The following is a 17,729-nucleotide window of genomic DNA, read 5'->3' as shown; positions in this document are numbered from 1 at the left end:
GTTTCATCCGAATGACTAGACGCTCAGTTAGATTTTCCAGTCGAACTTGGGAGAAAGGGCGAGAGCGGGGTTCTTCTTCTTCTGCGTTCACTCGTATGCACACGAGTGGGCTTTTACGTGTATGACCGTTTTTACCCCGCCATGTAGGCAGCCATACTCCGTTTTCGGGGGTGTGCATGCTGGGTATGTTCTTGTTTCCATAACCCACCGAACGCTGACGTGGATTACAGGATCTTTAACGTGCGTATTTGATCTTCTGCTTGCATATACACACGAAGGGGGTTCAGGCACTAGCAGGTCTGCACATATGTTGACCTGGGAGATCGTAAAAATCTCCACCCTTTACCCACCAAGCGCCGTCACCGTGATTCGAACCCGGGACCCTCAGATTGACAGTCCAACGCTTTAACCACTCGGCTATTGCGCCCGTCGAGAGCGGGGTTCGAAGCCAGACCCTCATGGACTCTGTACTGGCCAGAAGAGCGTCTTAACCACCTCCCTCCTTACTCCAGAAGAGAAACAAATGATCGTACAGCTCTCACTTTGCTGTTGGCCCAACTGTGTAAGCTTTCTGTCCAATCTCTAATATAAGCCGAGCGTTAATTATATCTAGAGAGAGAGAGCGAGATATGAACTCCCACGTTCACTCGTATGTACACGAGTGGGCTTTGACGTGTATGACCGGTTTTACCCCCGCCATGAAGGCAAGCCATACTCCGTTTTCGGGGATATATATATATATAAGCGGGTGTGCTGATGATGATCTGCAGGGTACGTGGAGGCTACGGTGATCCCCGAGGGTGCCCGCAACATCCGGGTGGAAGAGGTGGCGGAGGCCAGCAACTTCCTGGCGCTGCGCAACGAGGAGGGCGAGTACTACCTGAACGGGCACTGGTTCATCCAGTGGAGCGGAGACTACGAGATGGCGGGCACCGTGGTGCGCTACGACCGAAAGGGCAACAAGGAGAGCTTCAAGGCCTCGGGGCCCCTCAAGGAGCCGCTCCACATCATGGTCAGTCCCCGGGGAGGTGGCGTCAGGTCTCTGTGTTTCCCAGGTCTATGTTCCTCCCCCCAGGTCCTTGTTCCCCCAGGACCAGGTCCTTGTTCCCTCAGGTCTATGCCCCCTCATCCCCACGTCTCTGTTTCCTCCCAGGTCTATGTTCCCCCAGGTGTATGTTCCCCCAGCTCTATATTCCCCCAGGTCTACATCCCCCCAGCTCTATGTTCCCCCAGCTCTATGTTCCCCCAGGTCTACATCCCCCAGGTCTATGTCCCCCGGTTCTATGTTCCCTCAGGTCTGCATCCCCCCAGGTCTATGTCCCCCCAGGTCTATGTCCCCCCGCTCTATGTCCCCCAGGTCTATGTCCCCCAGTTCTATTTTCCCTCAGGTCTACATCCCCCCAGCTCTATGTCCCCCAGGTCTATGTTCCCTCAGGTCTACATCCCCCAGGTCTGTCCCCCCAGGTCTATGTCCCCCGGTTCTATGTTCCCTCAGGTCTACATCCCCCAGCTCTATGTTCCCCCAGGTCTATGTTCCCTCAGGTCTATGTCCCCCAGGTCTTTCACTCAGGTCTATATTCCCCCAGGTCTATGTTCCCCCAGCTCTTTGTTCCCACAGCTCTATGTTCCACCAGGTCTATCTTCCCCAAAATTTTCTTTTAGCCAGGTCTAAGTTCACCCAGGTCTATATTCCCCCAGGATTATAACCACTACTGGAGTAACAAAGACGTTCTCCCGTCAGTCAGGGGTGGAATCGGACCACGTTCCAATGTATTGTGTTGGATGTATATTATTAAATTTTTATCATAATATATTTCTCTGAGTGATCTCCTACCGGGGGGGGCTGGGGGGGGGCGCATTGCTACAGAACACACACACACACACACACACACACACACACACACATACATAGTCGACTTCTTCCTTCTCCTGCAAGATCCAACGATGACAAACAGAGTAGCAACACAATGACACTGACCCCTGTGTATGTGTGTCCCCCCCAGCTGTTGATGCAGACCCACAACCCCGGGGTGGTGTTCGAGTACACGGTGCCCAAGGAGAATGCAACCAACTTCAGGGAGCCAGAGTTCCGCTGGGACTACACAGACTGGTCCCACTGCACGCTGTCCTGTGGCGGGGGTATGCACTGGTTTCATGTATTTGTTTATTTATTTGTTTATTTATTTATTTATTTATCAAAACACACACACACACACACACACACACTCACACACTCACACACACACTTATTCACTCACACACAGACACACACTCACTCACACACACTTATTCACTCACACACAGACACACACACACTCACACACACTCACTCACTCACTCACTCACACACACACACACACACACACATTCACACTCACTCACTCTCTCACACACACACACACACACACACGCGCGCGCGCGCGCACACACACACACAGAGTGTAGCACGTGTAACACTGGGTGCCCCCTATGCCCCAGGAACCCAGCGGTCTGAGGTGATCTGCCTGGAGAAGGAGGCTGGCCGGGTGGATGACCGTTTCTGTGAGACCACCCCGAAACCGGACGACAGGCTGAGGCATTGTAACGTGCACCTGTGCCCTGCCAGGTAACCTCCCACTCAACCATGCTACTGTACCCTCGACAGGCGCCATAGAATATAGAATAGAATATGTCTTTATTACCAAGTGTACCGAGGTCACAAGGAATATTGGAGGGGAGGGGGGGGGATAGTACATGACAAGATACGAACATAAATCGAAAATCATACACAAACACAGATACAGTAAAAATTAGGATACATACAAGTGCATATCAATATAAAAACTTGTGACTATTCTCACTCACACACACGTTTGAACAGAAGCTGCATATTACATGTGGATGGGGCTGATGACCAGATCTTCAGGTAGATGGTTGTTGATTGCACAATTCTATTTATCATACTGGATTTGTTCGAGAGACAGGGCATTGACTGCTTTGGGGAAAAGGCGAAGTGATTGGTTTTCGTCCTCATACTTCTGTACCGTCGACCAGAGGAGCATCTCAAAAATTCCCAAAGCTGGATGATTCGTCCTGGCTGATTGATTTTGCTTTTCTGAGTAGCCGCTCATAATATGTCTTCTAGAGAAGGTAGATCAGTCCCGGTAATCTTGGTGGCAGGTTTTAAAGGGCTGCAACTTCTGCCTTGGAAATGTTTCCGTACCAAACAATAATAGCGAAGGTTTGCACACTTTCAATGACTGCTCGATAGAAATCAACCATGATTTCTTTTTTAAATTTCGAACTTTTTGAGGCGCCGAAGAAAGTACAGGCGCTGTTGTGAATATCATGCACTCTGTCAACAGACCACCATACACTTCACCTCTTGTCAGCCTCAAGTGACGGACGGGTCTCTGGCACCACTAGTAAAGAAATGAGCATCGTGATTGATATGTGGGATAGATAAATCAGTACATGAATATTCAACATCCTTTTTAATCTTTAAACTGGTCTCCTCTTGTCGACTTCAGGTGGTGGACGGCTCGGTGACATGCTCTAGTAAGAAATAATTATGGTTAATGATAGTGAGTTAGATAAATACATAACTAACTAGCTAACTAAATGAATAAATAAATAGATATTCGACAACCTTTCACTTAAACTTTTAACCTGTCACCTCCTGTCTACCCCATGTGGTGGACGGGTCTCTGACAGCACTAGTAAGAAATGAGCATGAAGGGATTGATAAATAAATAAATAAATAAAAAAAATATCCAACAACCTTTAACTTTAAACTTTTAAACTTCCTCACTTCCTGCCTCCCTCCCTCCCTCCCCCAGCCCCCTCAGGTGGTGGACGGGTCCCCTGGATGCGTAGTAAATGGTAAATGATAGTGGGACATAACAGATAGATAGATAGATGAATATTCAACCACCTTTAACTTTAACCTTTAATTTTAAGTTTTAACCTTTACCTTGCCACCCCCCTGTCCCTCCCCCCCCACTCCCCCCAGGTGGTGGACGGGCCCCTGGCAGCACTGCTCAGTGACGTGCGGGGACGACGGGACCCGGAAGCGCAGCGTGATGTGCGTGCGCAGCCTGGGCGAGGACGAGCAGATCGCCCTGGAGGACTCTGCCTGCGGGTCCCTGGACAGGCCTGACGCTGTGGAGCCCTGCCGCCACAAGGAGCCCTGCCCCGGCTCGCTGCCCGTCTGGATGACCGGCAACTGGACTGTGGTCAGTTCACAGGGAGGCTGCTGCTTTGTTTTGTTTCGTTTCGTCTTCTGTCTCTCGTTGGTGTTGATGGTGGTGGTGTTGGTGGTGCTGGTGTTGCTGTTGTTGTTCTTCTTCTTCATCTTCTTCTTCTTCGCTGTTGTTGTTGTTGTTCATCATCTTCTTCTGTTGCTGTTTTGTTCTTCTTCATTTTTTTTGTTTCTCGGTTCCTCAGTGTCAGTTGTCATCTGTGTCTGATTTCAGTGCAACGGCAACCCGTGTGCCCTGCAGACCCGCTCAGTGGTGTGCAGTGACGTCACGGAGCCATGTGACCCCTTCACGCGCCCTGCGTCCTCACGACCTTGCTCCAACGTCACGTGCGGCACGTGGGTGTCAGAGGAGTGGTCCTCGGTGAGTGTCATCACCCCCCCCCCCTTTTTTTCCAGCACAATGACGACTGTGACTGACACAGTCAACATTGTTTCTTATCTAGTAATACATGGGCCTCCAACCTTCACCAGCATGACATTTATGACGATTACTACTGCCACAGCTGCTACTGGTGTCTCGACCGCAACTTCTATTGTTTTGATAAAGCAGTTGTGTCTACTGCACATGTTGCATTGAATTGCTGCTACTCTAAGTTATAACTTTCCATATGATGTTGCAGTTACTGCTTCGGCCACGCTGCTGAAACCAGCAATACTCCCATCACTGCTGCGGCTACGATGACACGACGTTCACTGTTTCAGTTACGTGTCACTTGTACTGACAGGTGACTTTCTGTTTTCCAGTGCACGCGCACCTGCCAGGGAGGCGTTCAGTACAGGAAGGTCACGTGCGTGGGGAGCGACAGCGACACCTGTGACCTTGAACTTGAACCCCCGCAACAGCGACCTTGCGGGGACTCCCCCTGCCCCGAGGAGGTGCAGGTGGAGGAGGAGGAGGAGGAAGCAGACGACAACTCCACGGCGATAGCGAAGCCGCTCTTCACGCCCCCACCCACCCAGAAAGCCGACACCGTCCCCGTGCACCCGAACCAAGAAGACGTGCTGCTGCTGAAGAACTCGCACGTCTCGAAACGTCCTTCCTTCAACCCTCAGCCAAGGGGACCCTCAGACAAAGTCGTCTTGGGGGAATCCACCATCAAGTTGAAACCTTCAGAGGACGCCCAGGTTCTACCCACCCGTCCTCAAGAGGACAAGGACCTCAGCTCTGTAACATCGACGTCGCTAGACAGTGGTAACAAGCCGCACGCAAAAGACGCTGCGGGCCAGGACCGCAAGATTCGCCATCATCACAAAAAACACCCCCATCGTCACCACCGCAATGATCACCATCACAAAAGCAAACAATCTGATAAAAAAGTTCTAGAGGATACTGTTGCGTTGGGCAATGTAGGTAACACTGAAAAGGATAGAGTAAAGCAGGTCGATGTTAAAGGCGACGCCAAGGCCCATTCTGGACAGAAGGAGGAAGAGGAGGGGGAAAAGGCCAAGAAGGACGAGAAGGCGCAGGCCGAAGAACAACAGGAGGTGGTGGCGGACGATGAATTCGAGTGGTACTCCGGGGAGTGGAGAAAGGTAAGTAATATCGATTCAGCTGTTGTTTCCCATTTCTTCAGATTGGTTCAAATTTGGTTCAAGTGTTGCTTCTCTTTTATTATTGGAGGAGGAATTTTGTTTAATGTCCCGTCACACATATCAGTGATTGAAGACATTTTGTTAAAGTATTTATGAATACATTTGAGTATTATCGGTTAGAAGGGGTGGGAGATGTGAATGAATGGAGGGTTGGGGGAAACTGGGAAATGAGGGTGAAATTTGAAAAAAAAAATTATTGGTCCAAGCATTTATTATCTGTTTAGATTTGTGTAAGTGTACTTGTCTTCTTTTTTTTCTTTTTCTTTTTTTTAACACCGGTTCAGATGTTATCTTTTCTTTAGACTGGTTCAACTGTTGTTTATCTATTCCTAAGATCGGTTCACAACTGTTGCCGATCTTTTCGTCAGACTCGTGGGGGTTGTGTATTGAATCGCTTGCATGCATAATGGTTTTCATAAGCTTGAGAGAGAGAGAGAGAGATGTTGTTTTTTTAGACAGTGGGAAGGTCAGGCATAGCCCCGTCGTACTAGTCAAATGTTGAATGGGGACATTCGAATATTTATTGAAAAAAAAAAGAAAGATTTTACGAGGGAGAAAAATGACGATCAAGTGGCATCCCAAACGTGGCCACGAAGGGTGACATCGAAAAAGAGGAAGAAAACAGGTACAAAGAAAACTGCTAAGATCAGCTGCAACTATTGCAGTGTTTCAAATAGAACAGAATACGTCTTTATTACCAAGTGTACCGGGGTCACAAGGGATATTGGGGGGGGATAGTACATAACAACATACGAACATAAATCGAAAATCATACACAAACACAGATACAGTAGAAATTAGGATACATACAAGTGCATATTAATATATTTAAAAAAAAACTTGTGCATACTCGCACTGCACACTCACTCATACACACACACACACACACGTCTGAACAGAAGCTGCATATTACATGTGGATGGGGTTGATGACTAGATCTTCAGGTAGATGGTTGTAAATAATGGAGGATAATAACTGTAGGTTGCAAACTGCAGTTTTCCAGTGAGTGTGAGGGCAATAACTGTGCCTCGTGACTGATGAGTAAAGGGTAATGACTGTCACGTGACTGGTGAGGTAAGGGCAATAACTGTGTCACACCTGTTGCAGTGTTCCAGTGAGTGAAAGGGGCATAAGTATGTCATACCTGTTCCATTGAGTGGAGGGGTAATAACTATAACATACCTGTTCCACTGAGTGGAGGGATGATAAATATGTCACACCTGTTCCACTGAATGGATGGGTCACAACTATGTCACACCTGTTCCAGAAAGTGAAAGGGTAATAACTCTTTGTCACCTATTCCAGTGAGCGAAGGGGCAATAAGTATGTCACACCTGCTGGTTTCAGTGTACCAGTAAGTGGAGGCAGAGAACAATGTCACACCTGTTCCGGTCTGTGAAGGAAGGGCTGGTAACTTTGATCACACCTGTTCCAGTGAGTGAAGGATCAATAACCCTAGCGGTAACACCTGTCGGTTCCAGTGCTCCAGTGAGTGCGGGGCGGGGGTACAGACGAGGACGGTGTCGTGCTTCCGGAAGAGGACGGGGCTGCGGGTGGACGGGGAGTTCTGCAGCATCCTGACCAAGCCGTCCGCCATCCAGGAGTGCAACGCGGCGCCCTGCAGGGACTGGGCCGTGTCCGCCTGGGGACAGGTGAGGACCGGACACGACACGACAGGACGCCGCACCACACCAAATCACGCCACACCACACCAAACCAAACCACACCACACCACACCAAACCAAACCACACCAAACCACGCCACGCCACGCCCCACCACACCCCTTGAGGACTTTTGTTGTGGTGCTCCGTGTTGTGTTGTGCTGTACCGTATTTTATTCAGGGCTCCCACTTTTTCCAAGAATTCCGCGGATTCCACGAAAAGTCAAAAAAAAAGGAGATTCAGCGAACTGAAAAAAGTCTTATTAATTTGCTTAGAGTTAGTGATCGAATATTGTAACTGTGAGACACTGCTACTGAAGTTGTGAAGGTGAAAACTGAGAAGTGCTGGTATGTATCGAAAGCTGAGAAGTGATGGTAATGTATCAATGCCTTTTTTCATCCCTATGGATGTAAGACTGGAGGTGCTTTGTGTGAATTGCAGATTTATGATAATGGCAGTAATCAAAGCACAATAAATGCGCCCCGATTTGCGTCGGATTGCACCACTTTGAATGCGTTTCAAGATTATTTCCGGGGGAACATGCCCCCAGAAAACCATAGAATTTCTTCTTTTTTTTTTTCCTCAATGGGAGCCCTGTTTATTGTACTGTACTTTATTCTGTTGCATTGTACTGTATTTTGATGAACTATATTGTTTTGTATTGAACTGAACTGCATCGTACTGTATTGTGCTTTTTTTTCATTATTATTAAAAATATTTATTCTTTTTTTTTCTTTTTTTAATTTTATTTCTCAAGGCCTGACAAAGTGCGTTGGGTTACGCTGCTGGTCAGGCATCTGCTTGGCAGATGTGGTGTAGCGTATATGGATTTGTCCGAACGCAGTGACGCCTCCTTGAGCTGCTGAAACTGAAAGCTGTAATGTGTTGTTATATTTTATTATATTGCACTTTATTCCACTGCACTGTACTGTGTTGTAATGTACTGTATTATTTAGTGTTGAACTGTACTATATCATAGTGTATTGTACAGTACTATGGTTTACTGTACTTTATTATATTGCACTTTTTATTCTGTTGCATTGTATTGTTTTGTACTAAACTGAAGTGCAGTGTACTGTATTGCATTGTACTGTGCTGTATTGTATTGCATTTTATTCTATTGTATTGAACTATATTGTAATGTACTGTACTGTTTCGTATCGAACTTGACTGTATTGTATCATACTTTTTTTACCATTGCACTTGTGTCTTATACACCTTGCGGTTTCATGACAATAAAATCTAATCTATTCTATTCTATTCACACACACACACAGATACTGGACACTGAAAAACAAGAATGAATCAAAGAAATCCGGAGCTGGAAATTTTTTTTCACACGCACCACATCTTGTTGTTGTTTGTTCTCTCATCGACTTTGCCCTCTCTCCCTTCCTCCATCCCTCCCTCCATCCCTCTCCATTTCTCTCTGCCTTCATCCCTCCCTCCATCTCTCCCTCTCTCTGCCTTCATCCCTCCCCCCCCTCTCTCCCTCCCTTCATCCCCCCCCTCTCTCTCTCTCTCTCTCTCTCTGCCTTCATCCCTCCCTCCCTCCATCTCTCTCTCTCTGCCTTCATCCCTCCCTCCATCTGTCTCCATCTCTCTCTCTGCCTTCATCCCTCCCTCCATCTGTCTCCATCTCTCTCTCTGCCTTCATCCCTCCCTCCCTCCCTCTCTCTCTCTCTCTCTGCCTTCATCCCTCTCTCTCTCTCTGCCTTCATCCCTCCCCCCCTCCATCTCTCTCTCTGCCTTCATCCCTCCCCCCATCTCTCTCCCTCTCTGCCTTCATCCCTCCCTCCATCTGTCTCCATCTCTCCCTTTATCCCTCCCTCCATCTGTCTCCGCCTTCTTCCCTCCTTCCCTCTCTCTCTCTCCATCTCTCTCCCTGCTTTCATCCCTCCCTCCATCTGTCTCCATCTCTCTCTGCCTTCATCCCTCCCTCCATCTCTTGTTATTTTTGTTACACGAAAATGATGAGTATAAGGGACTCAACCCTGACTCCAGATTAAAGTGACACTGTCTGCTAGTTATCTTCTCGTGTTTATCTTACATAGAATTGCTTCATATTGTGGGAAAGTGAAAACTGATGTCATTTGGCGAGTTCTGTTTGCCGTCTACTTGTGGAATGTATCTTTCGCTAGTTGCTTATTAACCCCTCCCCCAAAACTCCCAATATGTGTTTGTGCTCATGGCCGAAATGCATTTAAACAGAACATTCATTCATTCGTTCGTTCATTCTCTCTCTCCCTCCCCCTTTCTCTGTGCAGTGTTCAGCCACCTGTGGTTACGCCATGAGGCGGCGCAGCGTGACCTGCCCTGCCGGGGGCCTGTGTGAGGCCAAGTTCAAACCTCGGGACGTGGAGGTCTGCTCCTCCCTGTCCCCCTGCATCGCCTGGGTCACCGGGGACTGGAGCAAGGTGGGTTGGGGTTTGAACCTGAAAGAAAGAATACTTAGGCTAGGAGAGTAAAACGATTAACAAACAATAAAGTCCTCCTCCTCCTCTTCTTCTTCTAAGATCCTTACTTCAGGTGACTTGGAGGAGCATGTATTCATTACAAAACAAAGAAACTACAACAACTATATAGAGAATATGTAGAGGTGAACAATAAACCGTTCTGAATTGTTCGTATATTTTGTTTTGCATATTCATGATTTAAAAAGGCTATGCCAGTCTTGAATAAGAGGTAATTAATTTGTGTTAGCACATTTCTTTTATCGTTGCTAGCTGTGTGCGCATGTCGTATTATGAATCAGGTATAAGGACAAGCCCGGAGCTTCCATTTTTTCTTAGGAAGTGTCTGGGTTTGTTCCAATGTACCCCTTATTTACGTGGCGTTTTTTGTTGTTGTTTCTCTCTGTCTACCATAATGCAGCTGACCTTTTTGTAAATTCTGCGAAAAGGAGAAAGATAGTGAAGAGTGATTTTGTTCTGGATTGTTCTGTCCTTCATGCTTCAAGAACCAGCTAAAGTTAGCGTTACTACTTCTTCTCAATATCTTCGCACTGTTATTCGATCCAGTTTTCTTTGCAGTCTTCATTTCTTGATCGATTTCTTTGTGTGTTTGTAGCACTGCTTTTCTCCTGTCCTTTCACAGGTTTCTTTGGTGATTTTTTGGCTTCTTACAGTGTCGCTTATCTCTGAGATAGAACTTGTGATACGTAGCTTGAATTTCCGTCGGCTTATCCCTTAAACCTGTGGCCTATGCTTTGAATAAATGATCCTTATTTCGTTCTTTAGTTTAACGGCTTATCTCTAAGATCTATGGCCTATAATTGAAAAAAAAAATCCCGATCCTTATTCCTTTCTTAGTTAAGTCTTTTCAGTGTTACGTGATATTAGACGAAAGAAAGAAGAAGAGAGTTGTATATGTGGGCGGGGAGGGGGGGGGGGATGGGTGAGTGAGTGGGTGGGGGTCGATGGGAAGAGGTGATGGTGGAATGGTTGAGACAATAGAAAGAGACACGAAAAGTGGCAGAGAATAAAAGGAAGAACGATAGAAAAAAAAAGGGGGGGTGGGGGGGGGGGAGACAAGGACAACGATTCTTACCATGACTTTCTGCCTGTGCAGTGCTCCAAGACGTGTGACGGCGGTACCCAGAAACGCATGGTGCAGTGCATCAACATGACGTCACAGATGGTGTCTGACGCCTGTGACGGCGCCATCCGACCCTCGGAGAGACAGTCCTGCAACACTGATGAATGTCCCGCCACTGATGCAGGTCAGGGTGTGACGTTTGGATGTTGGGATGGTGTGGGGTGGGGTTGGATGGTGTGAGTGGGGTGGGGTGGGGTGGGAGGGTGGGGTGGGGTGGGAGAGTGTGGGGTGGGGTGGGAGAGTGTGTGTGGGGTGGGGTGGGGTGGGGTGGGGTGGGAGAGTGTGTGTGGGATGGGGTGAGGTGGGAGAGTGTGTGTGGGATGGGGTGAGGTGGGAGAGTGTGTGTGGGATGGGGTGGGGTGGGAGAGTGGGTGGGGTGGGAGAGTGTGTGTGGGATGGGGTGGGGTGGGAGAGTGTGTGTGGGATGGTGTGGGTGGGTGGGGTGGGAGAGTGTGTGTGGGTGGGGTGGTGGGGTGGGGTGGGGTGGTATGGTGTGTTTGGGGTGGGGTGGGATGGTGGTGGGGAGAGTGTGGGTGGGAGAGTGTGTGTGGGATGGGGTGGGATGGTGTGTTTGGGTGGGGTGGGAGAGTGTGTGTGGGATGGGGTGGGAGAGTGTGTGTGGGATGGGGTGGGATGGTGTGTTTGGGGTGGGGTGGGGATGGTGTGTTTGGGATGGTGTGTTTGGGGTGGGGTGGTGTGGGGTGGGGTGGGAGAGTGTGTGAGATGGGGTGGGTGGGGTGGGATGGTGTGTTTGGGATGGGGTGGGGTGGGAGAGTGTGTGTGGGATGGTGGGGGTGGGGTGGGGTGGGAGAGTGTGTGTGGGATGGTGGGGTGGGATGGGATGGTGTGGGTGGGGTGGGGTGGGGGTGGGGTGGGGTGGGATGGTGTGGGTGGGATGGTGTGGGGTGGGAGAGTGTGTGTGGGATGGGGTGGGGTGGTGGGGGTGGGGTGGGGTGGGGATGGTGTGTTTGGAGTGGGGTGGGATGGTGTGGGTGGATGGTGGGGTGGGTGTTGTGGGTGGGATGGTGGTGGTGGGGTCGGGTGGGATGGTGTGGGGTGGGGGTGGGATGGTGTGTTGGGATGGGGTGGGGTGGGGTGGGGGGGGTGGTGGAGAGTGTGTGTGGGATGGTGGGGGTGGGTGGGGTGGGATGGTGTGTTTGGGATGGGATGGTGTGGGTGGGGTGGGGTGGGAGAGTGTGTGTGGGATGGGGTGGGGTGGTGTGGGTGGGGTGGGGTGGGAGAGTGTGTGTGGGATGGGGTGGGGTGGGAGAGTGTGGGGTGGGAGAGTGTGGGATGGGATGGTATGGTGTGTTTGGGATGGGGTGCGGTGCGGTTGGGTGTGTGCTGTGCTTTGTTGTATTGTAATCTGTTCTGTCGGGTTGTATTGTTTTGCTATTTGTCACGACAGATTTCTCTGTCTGACATTGGGTCTGCTCTCCCCAAGGAAAGGCCATCGCTGTAGTGCAGCGACACCCATTTGTTTGTTGTTTTTTTCTACATCAGACAGTAGCTAGCCCCAGACATTATCATTTTACTGATGGCCTCTCCATACCTGTTTCAGACAGTACCCCATTATTTCACTAATGGCCTCTCCATACCTGTTTCAGACAGTACCCCATCATTCCACTGATGGCCTCTCCATACCTGTTTCAGACAGTACCCCATCATTCCACTGATGGCCTCTCCATACCTGTTTCAGACAGTACCCCATTATCATTTCACTGATGGCCTCTCCATACCTGTTTCAGACAGTACCCCATCATTCCACTGATGGCCTCTCCATACCTGTTTCAGACAGTACCCCATCATTCCACTGATGGCCTCTCCATACCTGTTTCAGACAGTACCCCATTATCATTCCACTGATGGCCTCTCCATACCTGTTTCAGACAGTACCCCATTATCATTTCACTGATGGCCTCTCCATACCTGTTTCAGACAGTACCCCATTATCATTTCACTGATGGCCTCTCCATACCTGTTTCAGACAGTACCCCATTATTTCACTGATGGCCTCTCCATACCTGTTTCAGACAGTACCCCATTATTTCACTAATGGCCTCTCCATACCTGTTTCAGACAGTACCCCATTATTTCACTAATGGCCTCTCCATACCTGTTTCAGATAGTACCCCATCATTCCACTGATGGCCCATCCATACCGGTTTCAGACAGTACCCCATTATTTCACTAATGGCCTCTCCATACCTGTTTCAGATAGTACCCCATCATTCCACTGATGGCCCACCATACCGGTTTCAGACAGTACCCCATTATCATTCCACTGATGGCCTCTCCATACCTGTTTCAGACAGTACCCCATCATTCCACTGATGGCCCATCCATACCGGTTTCAGACAGTAAACCATTATCATTTCACTAATGGCCTCTCCATACCCGTTTCAGACAGTACCCCGTTATCATTTCACTGATGGCCCATCCATACCCGTTTCAGACAGTAAACCATTATCATTTCACTGATGGCCCATCCATACCCGTTTCAGACAGTACCCCATTATCATTTCACTGATGGCCCATCCATACCCGTTTCAGACAGTACCCCATTATCATTTCACTGATGGCCCATCCATACCCGTTTCAGACAGTACCCCATTATCATTCCACTGATGGCCCCTCTGTACCTGTTTCAGACAGTACCCCATTATCATTTCACTGATGGCCCCTCTGTACCTGTTTCAGACAGTACCCCATTATCATTTCACTGATGGCCCCTCTGTACCTGTTTCAGACAGTACCCCATTATCATTTCACTGATGGCCCGTCTGTACCTGTTTCAGCCTTCACGGTGAAGTGCGAGACCAACGAGATGAGCTACAAGGTGTGCCGAATGCTGAAGAAAGTGGGCCTGTGCCACAAGGACTACGTCCAAGCCAAGTGCTGCCGCACCTGCGCAGACCACAAGCGCAAATCGCCAGCCAAACGTATCGCTGATCTAAGGTGACGCTAGTGCCGCATCGGCAGCTACCTAGGGGAGGGAGGGAGGGGGGTAACCGGCCCCCACCCCCCACCCATCTTCCTTCCCACACCCCCTCCCTCCATGTGATATTGTGCTCAACAAGATATTTTCATCAAACACACAAGTCTTGATGTGGGTTTTACTTCTTTTTTTTTCCCCCAGTATTGCGAAGACTGCTTTGTGCTTGAATCAGGACTCACACGGTTTATATTTGGAGAAGTGAGTAAAGAAAACCTTTGAAACACCGGTTTCAGTTGACGAAGAGGATTTTTTTTTTTTTTTTTTACGAATTCACACAGTGAAGCGGTTTTTTTTTTCTGTTGGTTTTCAGGGTCAGCAGTGTGTGACCCACCTTTTCAGTTGTCAAACCCAAGCTCTTGGAACGTCATAAAGCTTCATGGGTACTATGTCACCGTGGGGGTGTGGTCATTCGAGACGGTATGACGTCATGCTTCGTCAAACAAAGACGCGTGACGTCACTTCCTTAGAATCATTATGTGTGGCCAGAGTATTCAGTTACGGTTCGACTTCTTGAAATAAAAAGAAAAAAAAAAGAGTAAAAATTCGGCGAACTTGAACTGCTTGTCCGCCCTTTTTTTTTTACGAACGTTCAACTCCCCTGTCATCTGTTTTGTGTACAAGTTTGTTTTTGTTTTTTTTTGGTCAGTGAACATAGGTATCAACTACCGTGTTATAAAGGCATATTAATGTTGACAATTTCTGAAGCTATGTTTCAACATTCATTTACATGTACACGTGAGGGGACAGTGTCAATAAAAGACTGTCGATGTGATGATTTGTACTGTGTCATCATCCATGGTGTAATTGCCGGCGAATTTGTGTGCCCGATAAAAAGCGAACTGTCACAACGCTTTTATATATATATATATATATATATATTACCCACCACCCCCTCCCAACCGAAACCCACACCATGAAATACATGCGTTGAAAAAAGAAAATCAGACCTACATTTATATTCTTCATGACAGAGTAATCAGTTTAATGTCGGTCAGTTAAAAACAAAACTGCGACAGTTGTATCTGTTTGGCGGATTTTTTCCCCCCCATTTAGTTTGTCAGAGAAGCGTTCATCAAGGAACCCCCCTCCGCACAGTTTTTTTTGGGGGGAGGGGGCAGGGGGGGGGGGGGGGCGGAGACAGGGGGGCTCTTTTTTTCCCCCCCTCAGACACTTGAGTTAGTCACCACCTGAGTGTGAGCATGTACAAAAGAATGGGTCACAATGTTGACGTGACGCACGAGAGAGACTTGACAGCCAGTACTGGTTCCCCTGGGCCTGTTCTGGCCTGGCCTGGCCTGTGACGGACCCCTGCCTGCTGCTGTGTGCACCGGGGAGACCTGCTGGGTCACCCACCATGAAGCCAGAGAGAGACGACAATCACTGCAGCTTGAGAAATAAATAAATACTGCATATATACCGACATCATGATGATGATGACGGCATGAGAATACCGCCTGTAGCATTATAGTACACAATGGCGAAATATTATACTGAGGTGGGGTTGTTGTTTTTTCTGGTCGCTTTGCATTGCACTTACTAGGGCAAAAAACAGGGGAGCGCGTGTTGCTTGCTTGTTGTACTGAATGTCAAGAGCTACACTTTTTGATAAGTGTATAGACTGTTTAACACGCCCCCCTACTTCAAACAACAAAAAAAAAACACGTCTGAACCAACTGGTTTATGCACTGTTAGTAAGTTGTATGTTAACGGTGTGTGTATATATATATATCTCTCTGTGTGAAAGTCGGACTGCTCTCCCCTGGGAGAGCGCGTCGCTACACTACAGCGCCACCTTTTTTTTTTTTTTTTTTTTTTTTTTTTTTTTTTCCTGCGTGCAGTTTTATTTGTTTTTCCTATCGAAGTGGATTTTTCTACAGAATTTTGTCAGGAACAACGGTTTTGTTGCCGTGGGTTCTTTTACGTGCGCTAAGTGCATGCTGCACACGGGACCTCGGTTTATCGTCTCATCCGAATGACTAGCGTCCAGACCACCACTCAAGGTCTAGTGGAGGGGGAGAAAATATCCGCGGCTGAGCCGTGATTTGAACCAGCGCACTCAGATTCTTTCGCTTCCTAGGCGGACGCGTTACCTCTAGGCCATCACTCCACAATGTAAGGTGATTATGCCGTCGTTTGTGAAGCGGGCTTAGCAAACAGCAGTCCATACACTCAGTCTGGACCTCAGAGAGGTGACAGGTATTTTTCAATGATTCTTACGTCTCTTCTCTGTACAGTTCGTAATACGAAGCCATTTCTTACATTTTGTCCATTTTATGCCGCGTCTTGATGGTTTTGAAAACAAACATATAATTTTTTGTTTTATTGATTTAGAAAAAAAAAACATGTAATTTTGTTTTATTGGTTATCTGTCTTATGACAGAAGGGTTCATTTGCACGTATTTCTTTGTTGATGTGTGTCCAACCAAAAGATAAACGGTCACGCAGGGGATAACGATATATGAGCGAAAGAAGAAATGGTGGAGTTCTGTGGTCCAGTGATAAAGAAAAAATCGTGAACATGGAACTTATAAGAGATATGAGAAACTTTGTGTGATTTTTTTAAACCAGACGCGTTCAGAATCACAGCCACTTTTTGATTATCATTTTACGGGGATACAGGCACTGATGTTTCGTGTTGATTCTCTTTTAAAACTACAGAGAATTTCCAATCGCTTGTTCGGAACGAGTTTCATCTTTCTCTGGTCCTTGAAATCCGAGGTGGGGGTGAGGGGGGTCGCTGCAGTTTCAGGACATCTTCCTTTGATTTAAAAGATTTAGTTTCGTTCCGTGTTCATCATGATTTAGTTACTGAAACATATGAGCATTCTTCATTCGATTTCTTTTGCAAGACTTAAGTTTCAGAGAAAAATATATTTAAAAAAATCTCGCAGTTCACAAGGAACAATTTCCGAGGCTGTAAATGAGATTATAGTACGTTAGTTTCCAAAAGAAATAAAAGCCACACACACAAAAAACAACTCACTATATCGGGAAAGGAAAAGAAAAGAAAAGTATCGAAAACAAAGAATACAAAAGGAAACGGCCAAATGTCAGATCGTTAACAAGATACAAAGTCCTTTCTTTGGATTTGTCCGCATGACAGAAACCTATCATGGGACTTCACTGTCACTGTAACCACATCCCACCCCACCCCACCCCACGCCTTTCCCTCACTCCCCTCTCCCCTCTGTCCCTTGCCAAGATTATGCTGACGCACGTGCTGTGGCGGGGTACGTGACTGGGTCCTGCTATTGACCGGCGGGGAGGTGGGAATGATTCCTCCATCGTGACCACCGCCCGTAGTGTTGACAAGTCATTTTCTGTCCGCCATTATCAAAACAGGGGCACGGACAAGGCTCAGTATTTACTTACCATCTGGGTATTAAGAAAATACCCCCCCTCCCCTCCCCCGACTATTGTTAGTGTAGCCACGGAAAAATAATGGGATTTTTATTTTGTGGTCTCAATATCATCGAGTACGGTGGATTTTTAATGAGAAAAAGACTGTTTCCGATGTTGCTGACAGAAGTGTACTTTTTATCTGTATAAAACTCAAACTAGATCTGCGTGGATCTAAGGACAGGCATCGCATTCGCATTGTTTTTTTTGTTGTTGTTTTTTTATATACCGTAAATGAT

General features: G+C 47.7%; 1 protein-coding gene across 2 annotated transcripts in view; it reads left to right on the top strand.

Annotated features, from left to right (window-relative positions):
• LOC143297419 (A disintegrin and metalloproteinase with thrombospondin motifs 6-like) overlaps nt 1-14,863 on the top strand; it is a 262,496-nt gene extending 247,633 nt beyond the window's left edge. For both annotated transcript variants that reach the window (XM_076609766.1, XM_076609765.1), the window contains 10 exons: nt 771-1,012; nt 2,004-2,139; nt 2,479-2,605; nt 3,992-4,214; nt 4,455-4,601; nt 4,985-5,773; nt 7,315-7,485; nt 9,764-9,913; nt 11,067-11,217; nt 13,892-14,863. In XM_076609766.1, the coding sequence (XP_076465881.1) occupies nt 771-1,012; nt 2,004-2,139; nt 2,479-2,605; nt 3,992-4,214; nt 4,455-4,601; nt 4,985-5,773; nt 7,315-7,485; nt 9,764-9,913; nt 11,067-11,217; nt 13,892-14,055 (2,300 nt within the window). In that variant the 3' untranslated portion in view covers nt 14,056-14,863. The remainder of the gene's footprint in view (nt 1-770; nt 1,013-2,003; nt 2,140-2,478; nt 2,606-3,991; nt 4,215-4,454; nt 4,602-4,984; nt 5,774-7,314; nt 7,486-9,763; nt 9,914-11,066; nt 11,218-13,891) is intronic.
• Nucleotides 14,864-17,729: the final 2,866 nt, after the last annotated feature.

The sequence above is a fragment of the Babylonia areolata genome, chromosome 22 (genome assembly GCF_041734735.1).
Source record: "Babylonia areolata isolate BAREFJ2019XMU chromosome 22, ASM4173473v1, whole genome shotgun sequence".
NCBI lineage: Eukaryota > Metazoa > Mollusca > Gastropoda > Neogastropoda > Buccinidae > Babylonia > Babylonia areolata.
The sequence above is the reverse complement of the archived record's forward strand: the minus strand, read 5'-3'. Positions and strand labels throughout refer to the sequence as shown.